Below are 15,347 nucleotides of genomic sequence, written 5' to 3' on the forward strand. Positions count from 1 at the left end.
GTATAAGCACAATTTAAATACTCTTTCTGAGAGGACACGAAGTATTCCTCTTGAGAATTACTCATTTGGAAGGAGAGAACATTTATTATAGTCATCTCAAGCAGTTTTTAAGCACCTCTACCCCCACCCAGGTTTATTCCTAAGATTTATTCTCATTTTCTATGGAAAATTTTTAACCTTAACTCAGTAGCTTAATTACCATTTGAGTGAACCTGTATCTTAGCTCATTGAAAGGAAGAGTTTCTGAAGCCTCGTTGGAAGGCACTTGTCAGGATAATAGACATTTTATATTTTCTTTTTCAAATGACTAGAAAACAGAATTCTCTTCTCCACACCTCAAGACTCTTGGGATTAGCTCTCTCTTGCTACAGATTATCAGCCTGGTCTTTTTTGTATGAGAGTGTTTTTTTTTTAGCCCAATGTATTTCTTCAAGTGTTGTGACCTTATCCTGTAGAAAACAAACCCAGTTTGGTGCCTAATTTTGAGTACCTCCTTCTGAGCTGGAAGGACCATTGAGGGCTCCTTTTCAGAAGAAATGTGACCTTTGCCAGACTACTTAACCTTCTCTAGGTCTCTGTTTCCTCACTTATCAAATGAAGGGGTTAGGCTGCATGCCAATAAGACCCCTTTCAGCTCTGACATTCCCTGTGAGTCTAACAACTTTCAGGCTGTATCAATTTGACTAGTCCCCACTTGGCTTCCTCCAGATACTCAAGTGGAATCCTCCAAATAGAGGCCTTTTAGGTTCTCGACTTAAACTCACCCTTCTTACCTCCAGGGCTACTGCTTTCCATTCTCTATATCTAGCAGTGTCTGGGGCCCTCCTTCTAGGAACCACTAAATCCCTGTGGGTGGTAGGTGGAAATGCCTGGATTTAGCTTCATTGTGATGGAATACGTTCTCGGTGTACAGACTGGTTGATTTGTATTCCCAAAAGCTATTGGATTTGTCTCAGTGTGGTATAGTGAAAAGGACAATGGATTTGGCATCAAAAGATGTAGGTTTAAGTCCCATCTCTGTCATTTCCTACCTGAGTGAACTTAGAAAAGTCAATAACACTCTCTGAGCCTCAGTTTCCTCAATTATGATGTGGGGCACAGTAGGACTAGTTGCTCTCCAAGACCTTTTCTAGCTCAAAATCCTATGCCCATTAATACAATGATTAATTCTCTGGGTTTGTATTGTGTTGTGTGTTGCAGCAGGGATCAGCTCTAAATGATCAGCATGGACTTCATTAGAGAAGAGTTAGAGGAAAACCACAGGAATTTTTACTCGGGGGACCTAATAAAGCAAGGAGCATTTTAGTCTTTTAGTTCTACCTAGCCCTGGACTACCTAGCTCGGGAACTCCTTTTGGGTGATGGTAGCTCACAAGTGTTACTGAACTATGGAAAAAGCTACAGAGTGAATTCAGTAAATAGGTTCCCTGGGGTTGAGGAGATATTGTTTCCTTGGGGTTGGGGCTATGGGCTGAGAGGATCCTACTTGCCCTTACTATCTCATTGTTAGAGAGAATTGAAATAATGCATACGAAGAGGTGGTGGTGGAAAATTTCTGGTGTGGGAACTTCCATCAGCACAGATTGCAACTCATCTATTGCTTAGCAGATTTGGCAGAGGCATTGAGGCACGAAGAGGATAAATGACTTTTCCAGGGTCATATAGCTAGTAAATATCAGAGGTGGGATTTGAACTCAGGTCTTTTTAATCCAAACCTAACATTAGCACAGATTGCTTCTCGATGTATTTACACTTTGTCATTACACAGTGTGATTACACTTTGAAAGACTATAAAGTGCTGTACAAATACATTATCCTAATAAAGAGACAAGATGTTTGTCTACTTTGGAAAGCAACCTCTGGGATTTCACTTTCATGCCTTCAGCATTGTCTGGGTGCTTTCTCTCCTGTCATCCATGCCCTAGGCTAAGAAAGCATGGTCTGCCTTGCTGCAGTGTTTTCTTGCCAACATGTTAAGGGGTACCAACCTGATCTGGAGGTGGCAGGGGAAGGGATTGTAGAAAAGAATGGATGCAAAGAATGGAAATCATGAGATTTCTTTCCCCTGTAAGTGGGATCCTTCAGTGTAAGTGGAAAGACAAGAGGGAAGAGAGGCAGACACAGAGAATTCTGGTAAGCTGATGGACAAAAATCTGACAGAGGAGGATAAAGACACATTACCCCTCTTCTTTAAAGGGACTGGTCTCTAGTCCAGGCCAAGGCTGTTTGCTGGCCAACTGTATACATTATTCACTTTCCCCATACACAGCTAAACTGGCCCTAATGGAAGATAAGTTCCTTAAAGACAGGGATTTAAAAAAAAAACTCTGCGTCCACAGTGCTTGATACATAGAAAATGCTTAATAAGTATTTGTTTGAAATACTGGCTACAGAATGGTGAGATGGCACACTCTGCTACTGGGCGGCTGAGTGCAGTAGCTATCTTGGGCTCTGGAGTTCTGAGCTGCAGTAGGCTAAGCCAGTTAGAAGTGGCACAGTAGATGGAATGCTGGGCCTAGAGTCAGAAAGACTTGAGTTCAAATGTGACTGCACTAGCTGTGTGATCCTGCTCAAGTCACTTAATCTGCCCCAGTTCCCTCCACTCTAAAATAGGCTAATAACAGCATCTGCCTCCCAGGATTGTTGTGAGGATCAATGAAGTAATATTTACAAAGCCCTTAGCAGAGTACCTAATACGTAGTAGGTACTTAATAAGAACCTGTTTCTTTTCTTCCAATTGGGTGTCTCCCAAGTCTGGGGTGGGGACAAGCAGAAATGATGCAATATGAGGTTAAGAGGGGCAAACTTGCCAAAATTTCCCTGCTGATTAGAGTGGGGTAAGGTCCATGAGTAGTACCTGCACTTCCAGCCTCCATGAGAGCAGGAGAGCTAGTCTGTAAAAAGAAGAAACCTTGACCCTTTCACGTCTAAGAGCTTGTATTCTTCCACGTATTTGAGGGTTACCCTTCTTTGTCTTAATAACAGTTCGCACTCATATAGTGCTTGAAGATTGGAAAGCACTTTAGATACATTGGGTCCTCACAACAACGCTGCAAGGCAGGTCCTAGTAGTCTTCCCATTTTAAAAATGGGGAAAATGGGGCTCAAAGAGGCCATTACTTGTTTAGGGCCAATTTGTAATTATATGAAGCTGAATTTGAACCCAGGCCTCCTTGACTCTAAGTCTAGCATTTTATCTGATTAGCTGAGCTGCCTTTCTCCTACTACCTACAAGAAAGACTAAAAAAAAAAGTAAATTCATTTTCAGATTCTGTAATAATGAAATAATTTTTTGAGAAAATTCCACATTTGCCTTTGGATAATCAGAGGACAGAAAACCTTACGGGACTTGTCTCTTTCTCCATCTTTTCCCCAGTGAAGGTAGCTTCTGTTATTGTCACTGGTCTTCTTTTGTCTCTGCCAATGATTGCTCCTTTCAACTAAAAATTAAAAACAACAAAAAGCACATCCACACAAACCCTGTCACTCAACCCTTGGGCCAGACTGAAATTAAAGAACAAGCTTGTCATTTTCCTTTACTACCAGATACTTCTCTCCTGTGTTTCTGGGTGGACATGTTGAATTCAAATGGATCAGACAGTCAGTTCTCTTCCTATAGAACAAAGCCAGGGAAATGATGACTGAATGGATTTTGAATTCTGCTCTATAACAACACAGAAGGAGAATAAAAGAGAGAACTTCGTGGAACTTTTTCCCCTAAGTACTTGAAATAAATGCACAAAAGCGAAATAGGGATAAATGGAGCTTCCACCTTACCCATCACAAAAGGAAAGAGACTTTCTGAGATAATGTGCCAGACATTTATCAACAATGCCCCAACTCCCTGGATTAAAACCAGCCAGGTAGCATGTCGGATCCAGCAGGGATTTTTTCTAAATGTGCATCTGAAAACCCTGCGCACTGTATACAAAGAACATAAATCTAGAAGCACAGAATCATAGAAATTCGAAGTGGGAAGGGACTTCACAGCATAACGAGGAAAGAAAGGCCCGGAGAGATGGTATGACCTGCCCATAGTCACATAGGAAGTTAGTGGTTTGGGTGACACTAAAATAACTATGTGTGTGTTTGTGTGTGAAGGATAAAGGAAAAGTGACGGTGTTGAGAGGACTTCTTTCGGGGGGAGGGCAATATCAGCTGGGGGTATGGGGATAGGCTTCTAGCAATAGACAGGGATACTTTAGCTGACTTTGGAAGGAAGTAAGAGATTCTACAAGGTAAGGTGAGGAGGGAGTGCATTCTGGGCGTGGGAGACAGTCTATGTATAGGCATGGAGAAGAGAGAGTGAATGTTGTGTGTGGCCGATAGCTAGCGAACCAGTTTAACTTACATGAGGTCAAGTGAGGTGATATAAATCTAGGAAGGAAGGCTAGAATCAGACTAAGAAAGGCTTTAAAAGCCAAACAGAAGAGTTTTTTCATGTCCTAGGAAAAGGGGCAGAGAAGGGAATAAGCATCTATATAGCACCTGCTATTGCTAGGCACTGTGCTAAATGCTTTTCATCCTTCCTTCCTTCCTTCCTTCCTTCCTTCCTTCCTTCCTTCCTTCCTTCCTTCCTTCCTTCCTTCCTTCCTTCCTTCCTTCCTTCCTTCCTTCCTTCCTTCCTTCCTTCCTTTCCTCCCTCCCTCCTTCCTTCCTTCCTTCCTTCCTTCCTTCCTTCCTTCCTTCCTTCCTTCCCTCCTTCGCTCCTCCTCTCCTTCCTTCCTTCCTTCCGTTGTTTTCCTTTTTTTCTTTGTTTTTAACAAATATCCTCTCATTTGATTCTTACAATAGCCCTTCAAGGTAGATGCTATTATTATCCCTATTTTAAGTTTCAAGAAACTGAGGCAAACCGACAAGTGATTTGCCCATGTTCACACATTTAATAAATATTTGAGGCTGGATTTGAAATCAGATCTTTTTACTCCAGGCTCAGCACTCTCGTACCTACTAGTTGCCTTTGGCCCTAGAGCAAGGATTCTTCGGTGGGAATTCATACAATTCCAGGGGGTCCATGGATAGATTTTATTTGTGTGTGTGTGTGTGTGTGTGTGTGTGTGTGTGTGTGTGTGTGTGTGTGTGAGTGTGTGAACTTGGATGGGAGAAGATGATATTTATTTTTGCTAACCTCTCATGGAAATTTAGTATTTTCTTCAATTTTAAGTTAAAAAAAAAACCCCTTAATATTGTGAGAAGGGTTCCATTGGCTTTCTGAGAAGGTTTTTCCATGAACTACCAAAGGAGTTCATGATACAGAAAAGGTTAAGAACCAGTGTACTAGAGGAAAAAGAGAATCATTGGAAGTTCTTGAGCAGATGAGTGACTTGGTTAGAAGTATACTTGAGGAATATCACTTTAGCAGTTGTATAGAGCAGAGCTGTCCAACTTTAGGTTTTTATTGAAACAATAGACAATATATTTTGATTTGCCATTTTAGTGAGAGCTCTTAAGTAGCTGGCCTTTGTTTACTAAAGCATTTATGTAAATTTCTATGCTTGTGGGAGGGCTGCATAAATCGCACTGTGCCGCATTTTGGACAGCCCTGGTGTAGAGGATAGACTGGAGAGAAGAGAGAATAGGGTCTAGGAGACCAAATAGAAGACTATTGCAACAGGGCGTGTGAGAAGTGATAAGGTCTTGAACATAGTGGCCTCATGAGTGGAGAGAAGGGTGTGAATGTGAGACATATTGTGAAGGTAGCAGCAACAGGTCTCAGTAACTGATTGGATTTGAGGGAAAGGGAAGAATCCAGGATGATTCTGAGGTGGCAGACACAGATGAACAGAAGGACTGCAATGCTCCCAACAGATAAATGAAAAGCCCTACAATTGGATTGAGAAAAAATCAACCGCATACATATAGGATTGGAGAGGTGTGACTAGTTAAGAGTCCACATGAAAATGATCTGGGGTTCTTCGTTGCTTGCAAGCTCAACATCAATCAGAAGTGAGATAAAACATAAAAAAATGAATAGTTTTAGGTTTCATGAAAAGAGGCAAAGTGTTAAGAAACAAGGGCAGTGATAGTTCTGCTCTCCTCTGCCTAGGTTGGCCCACTTCTGGAATGTTAGAGTGCGCTTTCACTTTAAGAAGGACATGGACGAAGTGGAGAACATCTAGAAGGTGGTGACCGGGATGGTGAAGGAGCCCACGATCCTGCCTATGAGGACTGGTCGTTGGGATGTTTAGCCTGAAAAAGACGACACAAAGGGAGGACGTGATAGTTCTCTTCCAGTTTTTGAAGGGCTGTCGTATGAAAAAAGGGATTATATTTGTTTGGTTTAGCGGTGCTTGTAGCAACGGGTGGTAGTTAGGTAGGTGTAGGAACACTGCAAGGAAACATTTTTCTAACAGCTTTCCAAAGTAGAATGAACCACCTTGGGAGATGACTTCGCATAACTGGAGATCATCCAGGAGAGGCTGGATAGGCCTTAGAGAGGTCATTCCCATTTAGGAACAGGTTGGATTAGATTAGAGAGTCCCTGAGGTCCCTTGTAGGGCAGCTAAGTGGTGCAATGGTGAGAGCTCTGAGCCTGGAGTCAGGAAGACTCATCTTCCCGAGACTGAATTGGGCATCGGACATTTACTTTCTGTGTGACCCTGGATAAGTCTCTTAACCCTATTTGCCTCAGTTTCCTCATCTGTAAAATGAGCTGGACAAGGAAATGGCAAACCACTCCAGTATCTTTGCCAAGAAAACCCAAATGGGATCACAAAGAGTCAGACAACTGAACAACAAAAGGTATTTGATAAAACAAGTTGACCCCTTCTGGCTCTAAGACTCCCAAGTTCTGTCAATATGTGAATTATACTTAACGGTCTCCAGTCAAGGCTTGCAGCACCATGTTTAGGTTCTTGAGGATTTCCTCTTCAACTTCAACTTGATCTTTGTTTCCAAAGAGTTTGAGACCCTCCAGGTGTTGGCTAAGGGAATCTGGTTCAAAAATAAGGAAAAGGTCAGTTCAAACGTTCCGGAGGAGGCCTCCCCTGAGCTTTTCACTAGGGCCGGGCATGACAACAAAATTGTGAAGTTGACACCATATCTCCACCTCCCCATATCCCTTTTCCTTCTCCCATTTCCCCCAATCCTTTTTAAAATCAGTTTTCTGTACTGCTTTTAGACTTCAATATGAGTCAGTAACACTATAGTGTGAATTAGTTCAATATTAGTCTTTACAATATTAAATAGAACCCAAAGGAAGAAGGACACACAGCACTAAAGGGTAAAATTGCTGGCACCATGTAATCTAGCATGGGCAAATATATTGAGGTCGCAGATATAGTCCTGGAACTCTTTAAATGATACTGTGTAAGTGACTGCCTACTCTGTATATATGTAAGATTAGATCCTACTTGTTTAGATTATAGTATTTAGACACAGAAAGGACCCAAGATATAAGCCAGTAACTGTGGAGTCTGAATGCAGATTGAGGCAAACTATTTGCTCCCTTTTTTTCTCTTCTTTTTTGGTTTTGTTTCTTCTCTCTCATGATTCATTCCACTGGTCATAATTCTTCTTTGCAACTTGACTACTATGCCTATCAATTTCATTTTACAGAAAAAGAAGCAGGAGAGAATTTGAATTAGAGAGTTTGAAGAACCAGAGAATTTGTAGCAGTGTTCCCAAGGTCACACAGCTAATAAGTAGAAGAAGTAGCATTTGAACCCAGGTCTTTTAATACCTAGGGTGGCTAAGTGGCATGGTGGATAGAGTGTGGGGCCTGGAGTCAGGCAGACCTGAGTTCAAATCTGGCCTAAGGTACTGACTAGCCATTTGACCCTGGGCAAATCACTTAACTTTGTTTGCCTCAGTTTCCTCATCTGTAAAATGAGCTGGAGAAGTAAATGACAAACCGCTCTAGTATCCTTGCCAAGAAAATCCCAAAAGAGATCATGAAAAGTCAGACATGACTGAAAAATGACTGAACCACAAACACCTTTAATACCAAACTTCGTGCTGAGATACAATGAAAGAAGCTCTAAGCCTCTCAGAGCAACAGGATGTCAGTGATGCCTTAGCATAGAATAAATCTAAGGAGTCAGGGTTTAGTACTGCTAAACCTTGGACTATGTGACCTTGGACAATCACTTCCCCTCTGTAGGCCTGCGTTTCCTCATCTTTTAAATGAAAAGGTTGCATGAAATGATCTATAAAGTGCCTTCTAGCAATGACAGCCTGTGAAATACATTGGAGGTGGGAGAAGCAAGAGGTGGGGTGAGCATCTGCAGTGAAAAAGCCCCTGAGAACAGGTCAGTCAGGGGTCAGTGAGACAGTGTTCCATTCTAGTCCCGATATCCTTAATGAGCCCAATTCATTATGACCTAGAAAATCCCTTTACTCTTGTATCTCATCAGACTGTAACTGCATTAGGAGATTTTAAATTAAGTTTCTAAGGTTTGAAAGTGAGAAGGGGACAAAACCGATTCTCCACTTGGACGAGCTGGTTGTGTAAGTAGAGCATGGAGCCAGCATCCGCTGGTCAGGCAAAGGTAATTAACCATCCAGATGTGTGGGATTTCTCCAGGGGCTGATCAGCAGAATTACACCATATGCGTAATGACACTTCTAGTCCTTGAAAGGACTCCATATGGTGAGAGTCCGGCCCATTATCAAATTACAACCCACACTCCCTGAGAAGAAGGAGGAGGGAACCCTGGGGCCTAGACTGCAAATGCCGTTGGAAGAGGGAGTGGGGGAAGAAACCTGTGCTGTTGAAACCTGATTCTAATTCAAAATGTCAGACCATTCCCTATTCTTTCTGTCCACCTTTTCAACTTTCCTTAGTTAAAGCTTTGCTATTTGGACACATGACCTGGAGTCCCTGTCTAAAATCAATCATTTGATAAGCATTTATTGAATGTGCAAGGCATTGTGGGAGAAGCAAACCGTCCATTGGAGGGTACTGGGCCTCAGGGAAAAGGGCCTGTCAAAAACCACATTGTCCACTCCTGCCTTTCCCCCAGTCCCTCTTCTCACCACCCCATTACATCATGTACATCTAGGTGAAATTAGATTGAAATGAAGGTTAAGGGCAAACTAAAATGGAAAGGAATGTATAAAGAAGTTAGGTAACCTGTTTAGGGGGGAGAAAAGTAGGCAGCAGCACCTTCTTTCTCTGATTTGCCTTCATGATGGTAGGAAGTTCAGGTTGATTTCACACACACAAACACATATATGTATATATACACATATACGTATGCATATGTGCCTAAGTATGCACATGCATACGTATATATACATAAATACACATGCATATATGCCTAAGTATGCGTGCACATACTTATATAGACATTTGGATTTCTTGTCTTCTTAACACCAGGTGTCAGAGAGACCTTCATTCTCTCCAATACCTCCTCAGTCATTGCCCTATTCATAGAAAGGTGATCCCCCTTAAAGTACGGGTGCCAAATTTGCTGTACCCTGGGATGGTTCCTCATATAATCTGTGTCCTGAGGTTGGAATTTGGAGACCTGGGTTCAAATCTGGTCTCCAATGCTAACTAGCTGTGTGTGACTACAGGCATGTGGGCAACCTCTTTGAACTTGGTCTTTCTTCATTTGTAAAATGGAGACATTAGCACTTGTTCAACATAATTCCTGAGGGTGCTGAGTTCCTTTCTTTGCAATGCTTTGCAACCTGTAAAGCCTTACAGAAATATGACTTGTGCTTGTTATTACAGTCTCACCTGGGGGGAAAAGGCATGCACATCTCAAAAGATAATTAGCAACTCAAGGCAATGTGTGGTAAGTGGTCAATTAGAGGTGAGGATTCTAGATGGTCAGAGGAGATCATTGAGAGCTGGGAAAGGTAATAAGGCCTTGCTGGAGAGGGTGAGACAAGCTAGACTTTGAAGACTATTAAAATTGGTGAATCCATATTTGCACAACAGGTGATTTAAGACTGAATGGGGGAAAATGAACTATGAAGCATTAAAAACTTTGTAAGAGTGATGAGGATCATTATCCAATAATCTGATGTTCTGGGTCCACTGTCAATAGGAGGAAGTGCTTCAGGGAGGAGATGCAGCTGCATTGAGCCAGGCCGATTCTTACTAGGTCCTTAACTTGCTGGCCAATGGAATGGGGTAAGGAGACGACCTTGTGGCCATGATACCAACACTTAACTGACTTGTATAAAGAACGAGCTCCTGATCTGGGACTTATTAGTCCTAAGGGGATAGGAGAGATGTTGATCACTATCCCTTTCTCTTTGACATTTGACATCCCTGCTTCATTAAAATTTTAGAGGAGAGCGTTCAGATCCGAGGACCCTGAGCATGAATCTACTTGTGCTCCTTATGGCCTCCATGACCTAAAGAACATTTGGGGGTCTCAATTTCCTCATAAGTAAATTGAAGGATCCATTCCAACTTGTATCCCCTATGATCCTAGGCACTTTTTTTTGTCCCCACCTCCACTAAGGCTGTACAGTAATAGGATTTCCCTTGACATCTGGGAAAGCTCCTGATTAGCTCAGCACCATGTGGCTTGCTGTAAATACTTCTGATCTTAAATTAACTCCAAAGGCCAAAGTCTCCTAGCAATGTGAAGGCTGCTGAGGGTTACCCTTCACCTCCATGTGTAGCTACTTCATTAATTTGATTATCTAGGAGAAGAGACTTTTGGGGATAGGTGATCATTGTCTCCAAGTATTTGAAGGAATTGCTATTACTACGAAGGGTGGTTAGCCCTAAAGGGCAGAACTAGAAACAATAAGCGGGAATTACAAATAGGCAGATTGCGGCTTGGTAGAAATAACTTCCCGACAAGTAGAGTAGTCCACAAATGAAATGGATTGCCCTAAGAGCTAATGAATTTCCTGAAACTGGAGATCTTTGACTACTTGTCAGGGATGTTTGTTATAGAGAGGATTCAGGCTTCAGGTGGGGGTTGAACCAGATGATTTCTGAAGTCCCTTCCAAACTCAGAGTCATTGATTCTGTGATTAGAACGGTGGAAATTTCAGGACAGATAAAGCAGGTTGGTGGGGGAGATAATTTGGATGTCTTTTGGCTCTCCATCACACAAATGATCACATTGCACCGGACTGATAAGACCCATATGTTCTTCAGCCCAATCACTCATATATTCTCATGAGATGAAGGTCATTCAGATCCCGGCTCAATTTCATCTGGCCTCTTGGGAACTCAGCCTAGAGAGAGAAAGATGCTACTTATTCTTGATGCTAGAGTCTGGAACTAATGTGGCAATCTCGAGGAAATAATACTTGCATATGTCTACATACTAATAACCTTCCCAACTCAAATTTCATTCTGTCCTTCGCTGACTCCTATTAGCACATTGCTCATAGGATCAGGTCTACACTTCTTACTTTTGACGTTCAAAGTTAGCATAATTTAACTTTTTCAGCTTCATATGTTCCTTCTCTGTACAAATTATGTACCTAATCAGGTCCTAGTACCTCCTTTATCCTGGATGTACCATGAGCATTCCTGCCTTTGCCCCTTCACACATCTTATTCTTTGCCTGAAATGCCTATCATTAGAAATTCTATCTACCTTCCGGAACACAGTTCGAGTCTCACTTATCCCATGAAGCTTTGTCTGACCATATCAGGTGGAAGGATTCTGTCTTTCTGAATTCCAAGGGGACCTCAGAAAGACCTGATGGGCTGATTGTGGCTAAATGAATATTAGCCACTGGGGAAGTAGGAAATTCATTGTTGACTTTAGCCCGGCAATGGGGAGCAGAGGGTCCTTTAAGAGGATAAGAATTCCCAGTTGGGGAAATCTCAGGTAACAGGGCATAGGAATTGAGGGAGCGTCAATCCATGTATCAACAAGCAATATCTAAATATCTACTATGCTGCAGGCACCATGCTAGGTGCTGGGGATACAAACCAAAAATGAAATTGCCACTGTCATCAAGGAGCTTATAGCTTAGCTTTCACAGAGAAACCTGATTTCTTTTTTCAGGTGGAGCATATATGATTGGAATACAGTTTCTTAACTGATGAATGAAACTGCCAAATGCCAAGTGTAAGGACAAGAAGAAAAGACTGAGTGTGATGCTGGTCATACCTAGTCGTGGAAGGTCCTAATGTTAAGCAGAGAGTCCTTAAGGCAGTCACAAGACCACTGCATCGCTTGGCCAAAATGGACTTCAGTGTGGATCCTTAACCTTGACTATTTGTATAATCTCCTGTGCTATCACATTCATTGAGCATTTAGCCTACGTTGCTTAGTCTTGCTGCTTTCCTTCGTCTGTTTCTGTATCAGGTCAGGTATCCTGTAATTCTAACAATAATAACCAATGTGGCACTTTAGATACACTATTTCATTTGATCTTCACAACACTCCTGTGAGATATAGTTATCCCTTCCACATTTCGGGGCTTAGCGGTGCAGTACCCCCTCAAACAGGAAAATTCATTTAAAAAATGTTTGGCCCTCCCTTTGTGCCAGAGAAGTCTGATTTTTGTCTTTTTCTTTTATGGGGTGTTTACTGTACCTTATTGTAAAATTTGGGTTGACAGTCTATAATACTGTACACATATTTTATGCATTTCTGAGTTTCTAAACTTTTTCTGTGCCACCTGCAGCTTCTGCAAAAGTCTCAAAAATTCCTGTTTAGTTTCTTATCCCCACCCTTGATATATTGAAACTGACATGGGCAAAATCATGATGTGGAAGAGATAACTGTATTGGACTGGTATAATTACACCCATTTTACAGACGAGGAAACCGAGATTCAGAATGCTTATATGACTTGCCCAAAGTCACACAGTTTGAACTACAGAATGGTATATCTAGGTCATTCCATCCTGGAGATCATCTAGCACTATCTGCTCATTTTACAGAAAAAAGAATCGGAGCTTCAGAGAGATAAAGAGCTTTACCCCCAAACAAACTACAAGTGAGTGTGGGAAGAGACTTTATCTCTTTTTCCAAATAGAGTGATACATGTGAATGTATACGTATATACACACATATATGTATATATATATATTTGCATGTGTATAGCACTGGTATTATTATTACACCCATTTTATAGGTGAGGAAACAGACAGTACTTAAATGACTTGAAATATCTCTATGATAGTCATGTGATGAGACCCATCTAGGTAGGCTCCTAGTTTCCCCTTTTTATTTCCCCATGTCCTTTCTAATAAAAGTCCACCTTGCCACTTGTCTACGTACATACACATATGAATATGCATCTATATCTGATTTCTGCATTTCTTTTATTATGCTTTGTGAAGATTAAATTAGGAAATACTTACAAAATGCTTGGCACAGTTCTTAGCACACTGTAGGTGCTTAAGAAATGCTTTTCCCCTCCTTTCCCCCACCCCGTTCCTCCCCATCGGTTAGTGATGATTCACAGTATGTGGCTATTAAGATTCTGGCTTTGTTGGAATGAAATCGGAAGATGGGACTAGGCCCAGTGACTGTTAGATCCCAAGAACAACTTCTACAGTGGGGAAAATCTTGCATTGCTATGAAGGAAAGAATAACCAAACAATGCCCAGATGAAAAACAGCGGCATCTTAGCAGAGATGGGAACAAGGTTGACACTGCATAGTACCTTGGAGAGCACAAGACAGTGTGGGACCCACGGCGTCAGGGGAATTCAGCTTTCACAATACCAGAGTTAAGTTGGTTACATGTCCCCCTCACTCCCTATATAGCCAACCGTGTATGTTGGATTGTATCTAGAGAAGAGATTCAATAGGAATGGAAGGCAATAAAAGCCTGGCAAGAATCCCTACTGAGTGTCTGATGTAATGGAAAGAGCATTGCACTGGTAATCAGAAGACCTAGGTTTTAGATTGTGTTCTGCCACAGCCTTACTGTATGGTGCTGGACAAGTCATTTCACTTGTCCGAGCTCTGGCTTTCTCCCCTATTAAATGAGGACAATAATATCTGTCCTGTTTGCTTCATAGGTTTGTTGTAAATTCCAAATGATGTGATGTATTTGATAGTTCATAAAGACTTCAGGTGAGGCAGTGCGAGGTAGGAGACAGAATACTGGACTTGGAGCCTAAAATACCTGAGTTTGTGTCCTGCCTCAGAAACTTGCTAGCTGTATGACTCTGGGCAAGTCACTTAACCCTTATGAGCCTCATTTTCCTCATCTGTAAAATGGATATCATGATAAAACTTAATCAGGGGACTGATAACATATATAACATACGTAAAATGTCTTGCAAACCTATTTTCATCATTCTATCATTCAGGGGACATTAATTGTTATCATAGCCTGGTTACCATCCAGCTGGCCAGAACTCTTGCTAGGCTTTTCAAGGGCTGGCATGGGTACATCATTCAGGTAAAAAAGCTTTCTGCTCTTCTTTCTCCCCATGCCTTTTGGATGCCGCAGTATTTTCCTGCCACTTTCTCTCCTGGAACTCAGTCACAAAGAAAGGTAGTTTTTTCATATAAGCTTTTTCATATTAAGGTGGTAACAGCATTCTGCCTTCCTAGGAATATTTGCATTTTAAAAGAGGAGCCTTGAGTGAATATTGCTTAAGCCAAAGGCACAGCCCACAAACTATGGAATTTAGATATTGGCAAGGGAAATATCTTTTGGTCACAGATCATTCCAATCACCTGCATGAAAGTGCTTGTTCTGCTTGTCAGTAAGGTCAGTCCTAGTCCAACCTCTATATGAGAGAGTCCTAAAAAGGATAGAAAGTAGAGGAGTCACATTGAAAGAGTCCAGAAAAGCAGTTTTGTCATCTATATTGGAATCTAATGAGGGAAAAAAACCAAAACACTGGGAATACTTGGGTTTAGAGCTGACCTGGGTCTCTTTTTGTTCTGATGACATGGGCCTTTTTTAAAAAATGAAATCAGGGGTAGGCAGAAAGTGATAATGAGCCCAGGGACTGTTCTTCTCCTTATAATTTTCCCCTTGCTTTGTTGTGAAGAGGGTGCTATTTCTATGTATTCCTTTTTGCCACGTGAGCCAAGAGATCAATCTGCTCTTAGAGTAAGCAGCACACAGTGCTAATTATTCCATGAATAGGATTCATGGAAGAGACTTTAGAGATTCTCCAAGAGCTTTATTTTACAGAGGAGGAAACAGAGGCCTAGTAGAGTGGAGGCAACACAGTAGTAGAATTGGGATCAGGACCCAAGTCTTCTACCTCCTAATCCAATGCTCCTTCCACTATACCTCTTTTGAAGCATGGTGAAATAAAGTGGTTTTCTCTCTAGGAACAGTATTTTTCTTTGCTTTTGCTATGAAGAATCCTGACACAGTATAGGAGAATTAGGAGACTCAGAAATGCACATGTAATCGCCAGTGAAAGTTTCATGCAAACTGAAGCTGAAACTCATTGTCACACTTGTGCCATAATATAACCTTTAAGAAGAGGTGATGT

General features: G+C 41.6%; 1 protein-coding gene across 1 annotated transcript in view; it reads right to left on the reverse strand.

The window, feature by feature from the left end:
- LOC118829538 (rap1 GTPase-GDP dissociation stimulator 1-like) overlaps positions 1-9,360 on the reverse strand; it is a 47,759-nt gene extending 38,399 nt beyond the window's left edge. The window contains exons 1-2 of the mRNA XM_036736520.1: positions 9,279-9,360; positions 6,815-6,931 (exon numbers count right to left, since the gene is read on the reverse strand). Coding sequence (XP_036592415.1) covers positions 6,815-6,931; positions 9,279-9,360 — 199 coding nt within the window. The remainder of the gene's footprint in view (positions 1-6,814; positions 6,932-9,278) is intronic.
- Positions 9,361-15,347: the final 5,987 nt, after the last annotated feature.

Source organism: Trichosurus vulpecula, chromosome 8 (genome assembly GCF_011100635.1).
Source record: "Trichosurus vulpecula isolate mTriVul1 chromosome 8, mTriVul1.pri, whole genome shotgun sequence".
Classification (NCBI taxonomy): Eukaryota; Metazoa; Chordata; class Mammalia; order Diprotodontia; family Phalangeridae; genus Trichosurus; species Trichosurus vulpecula.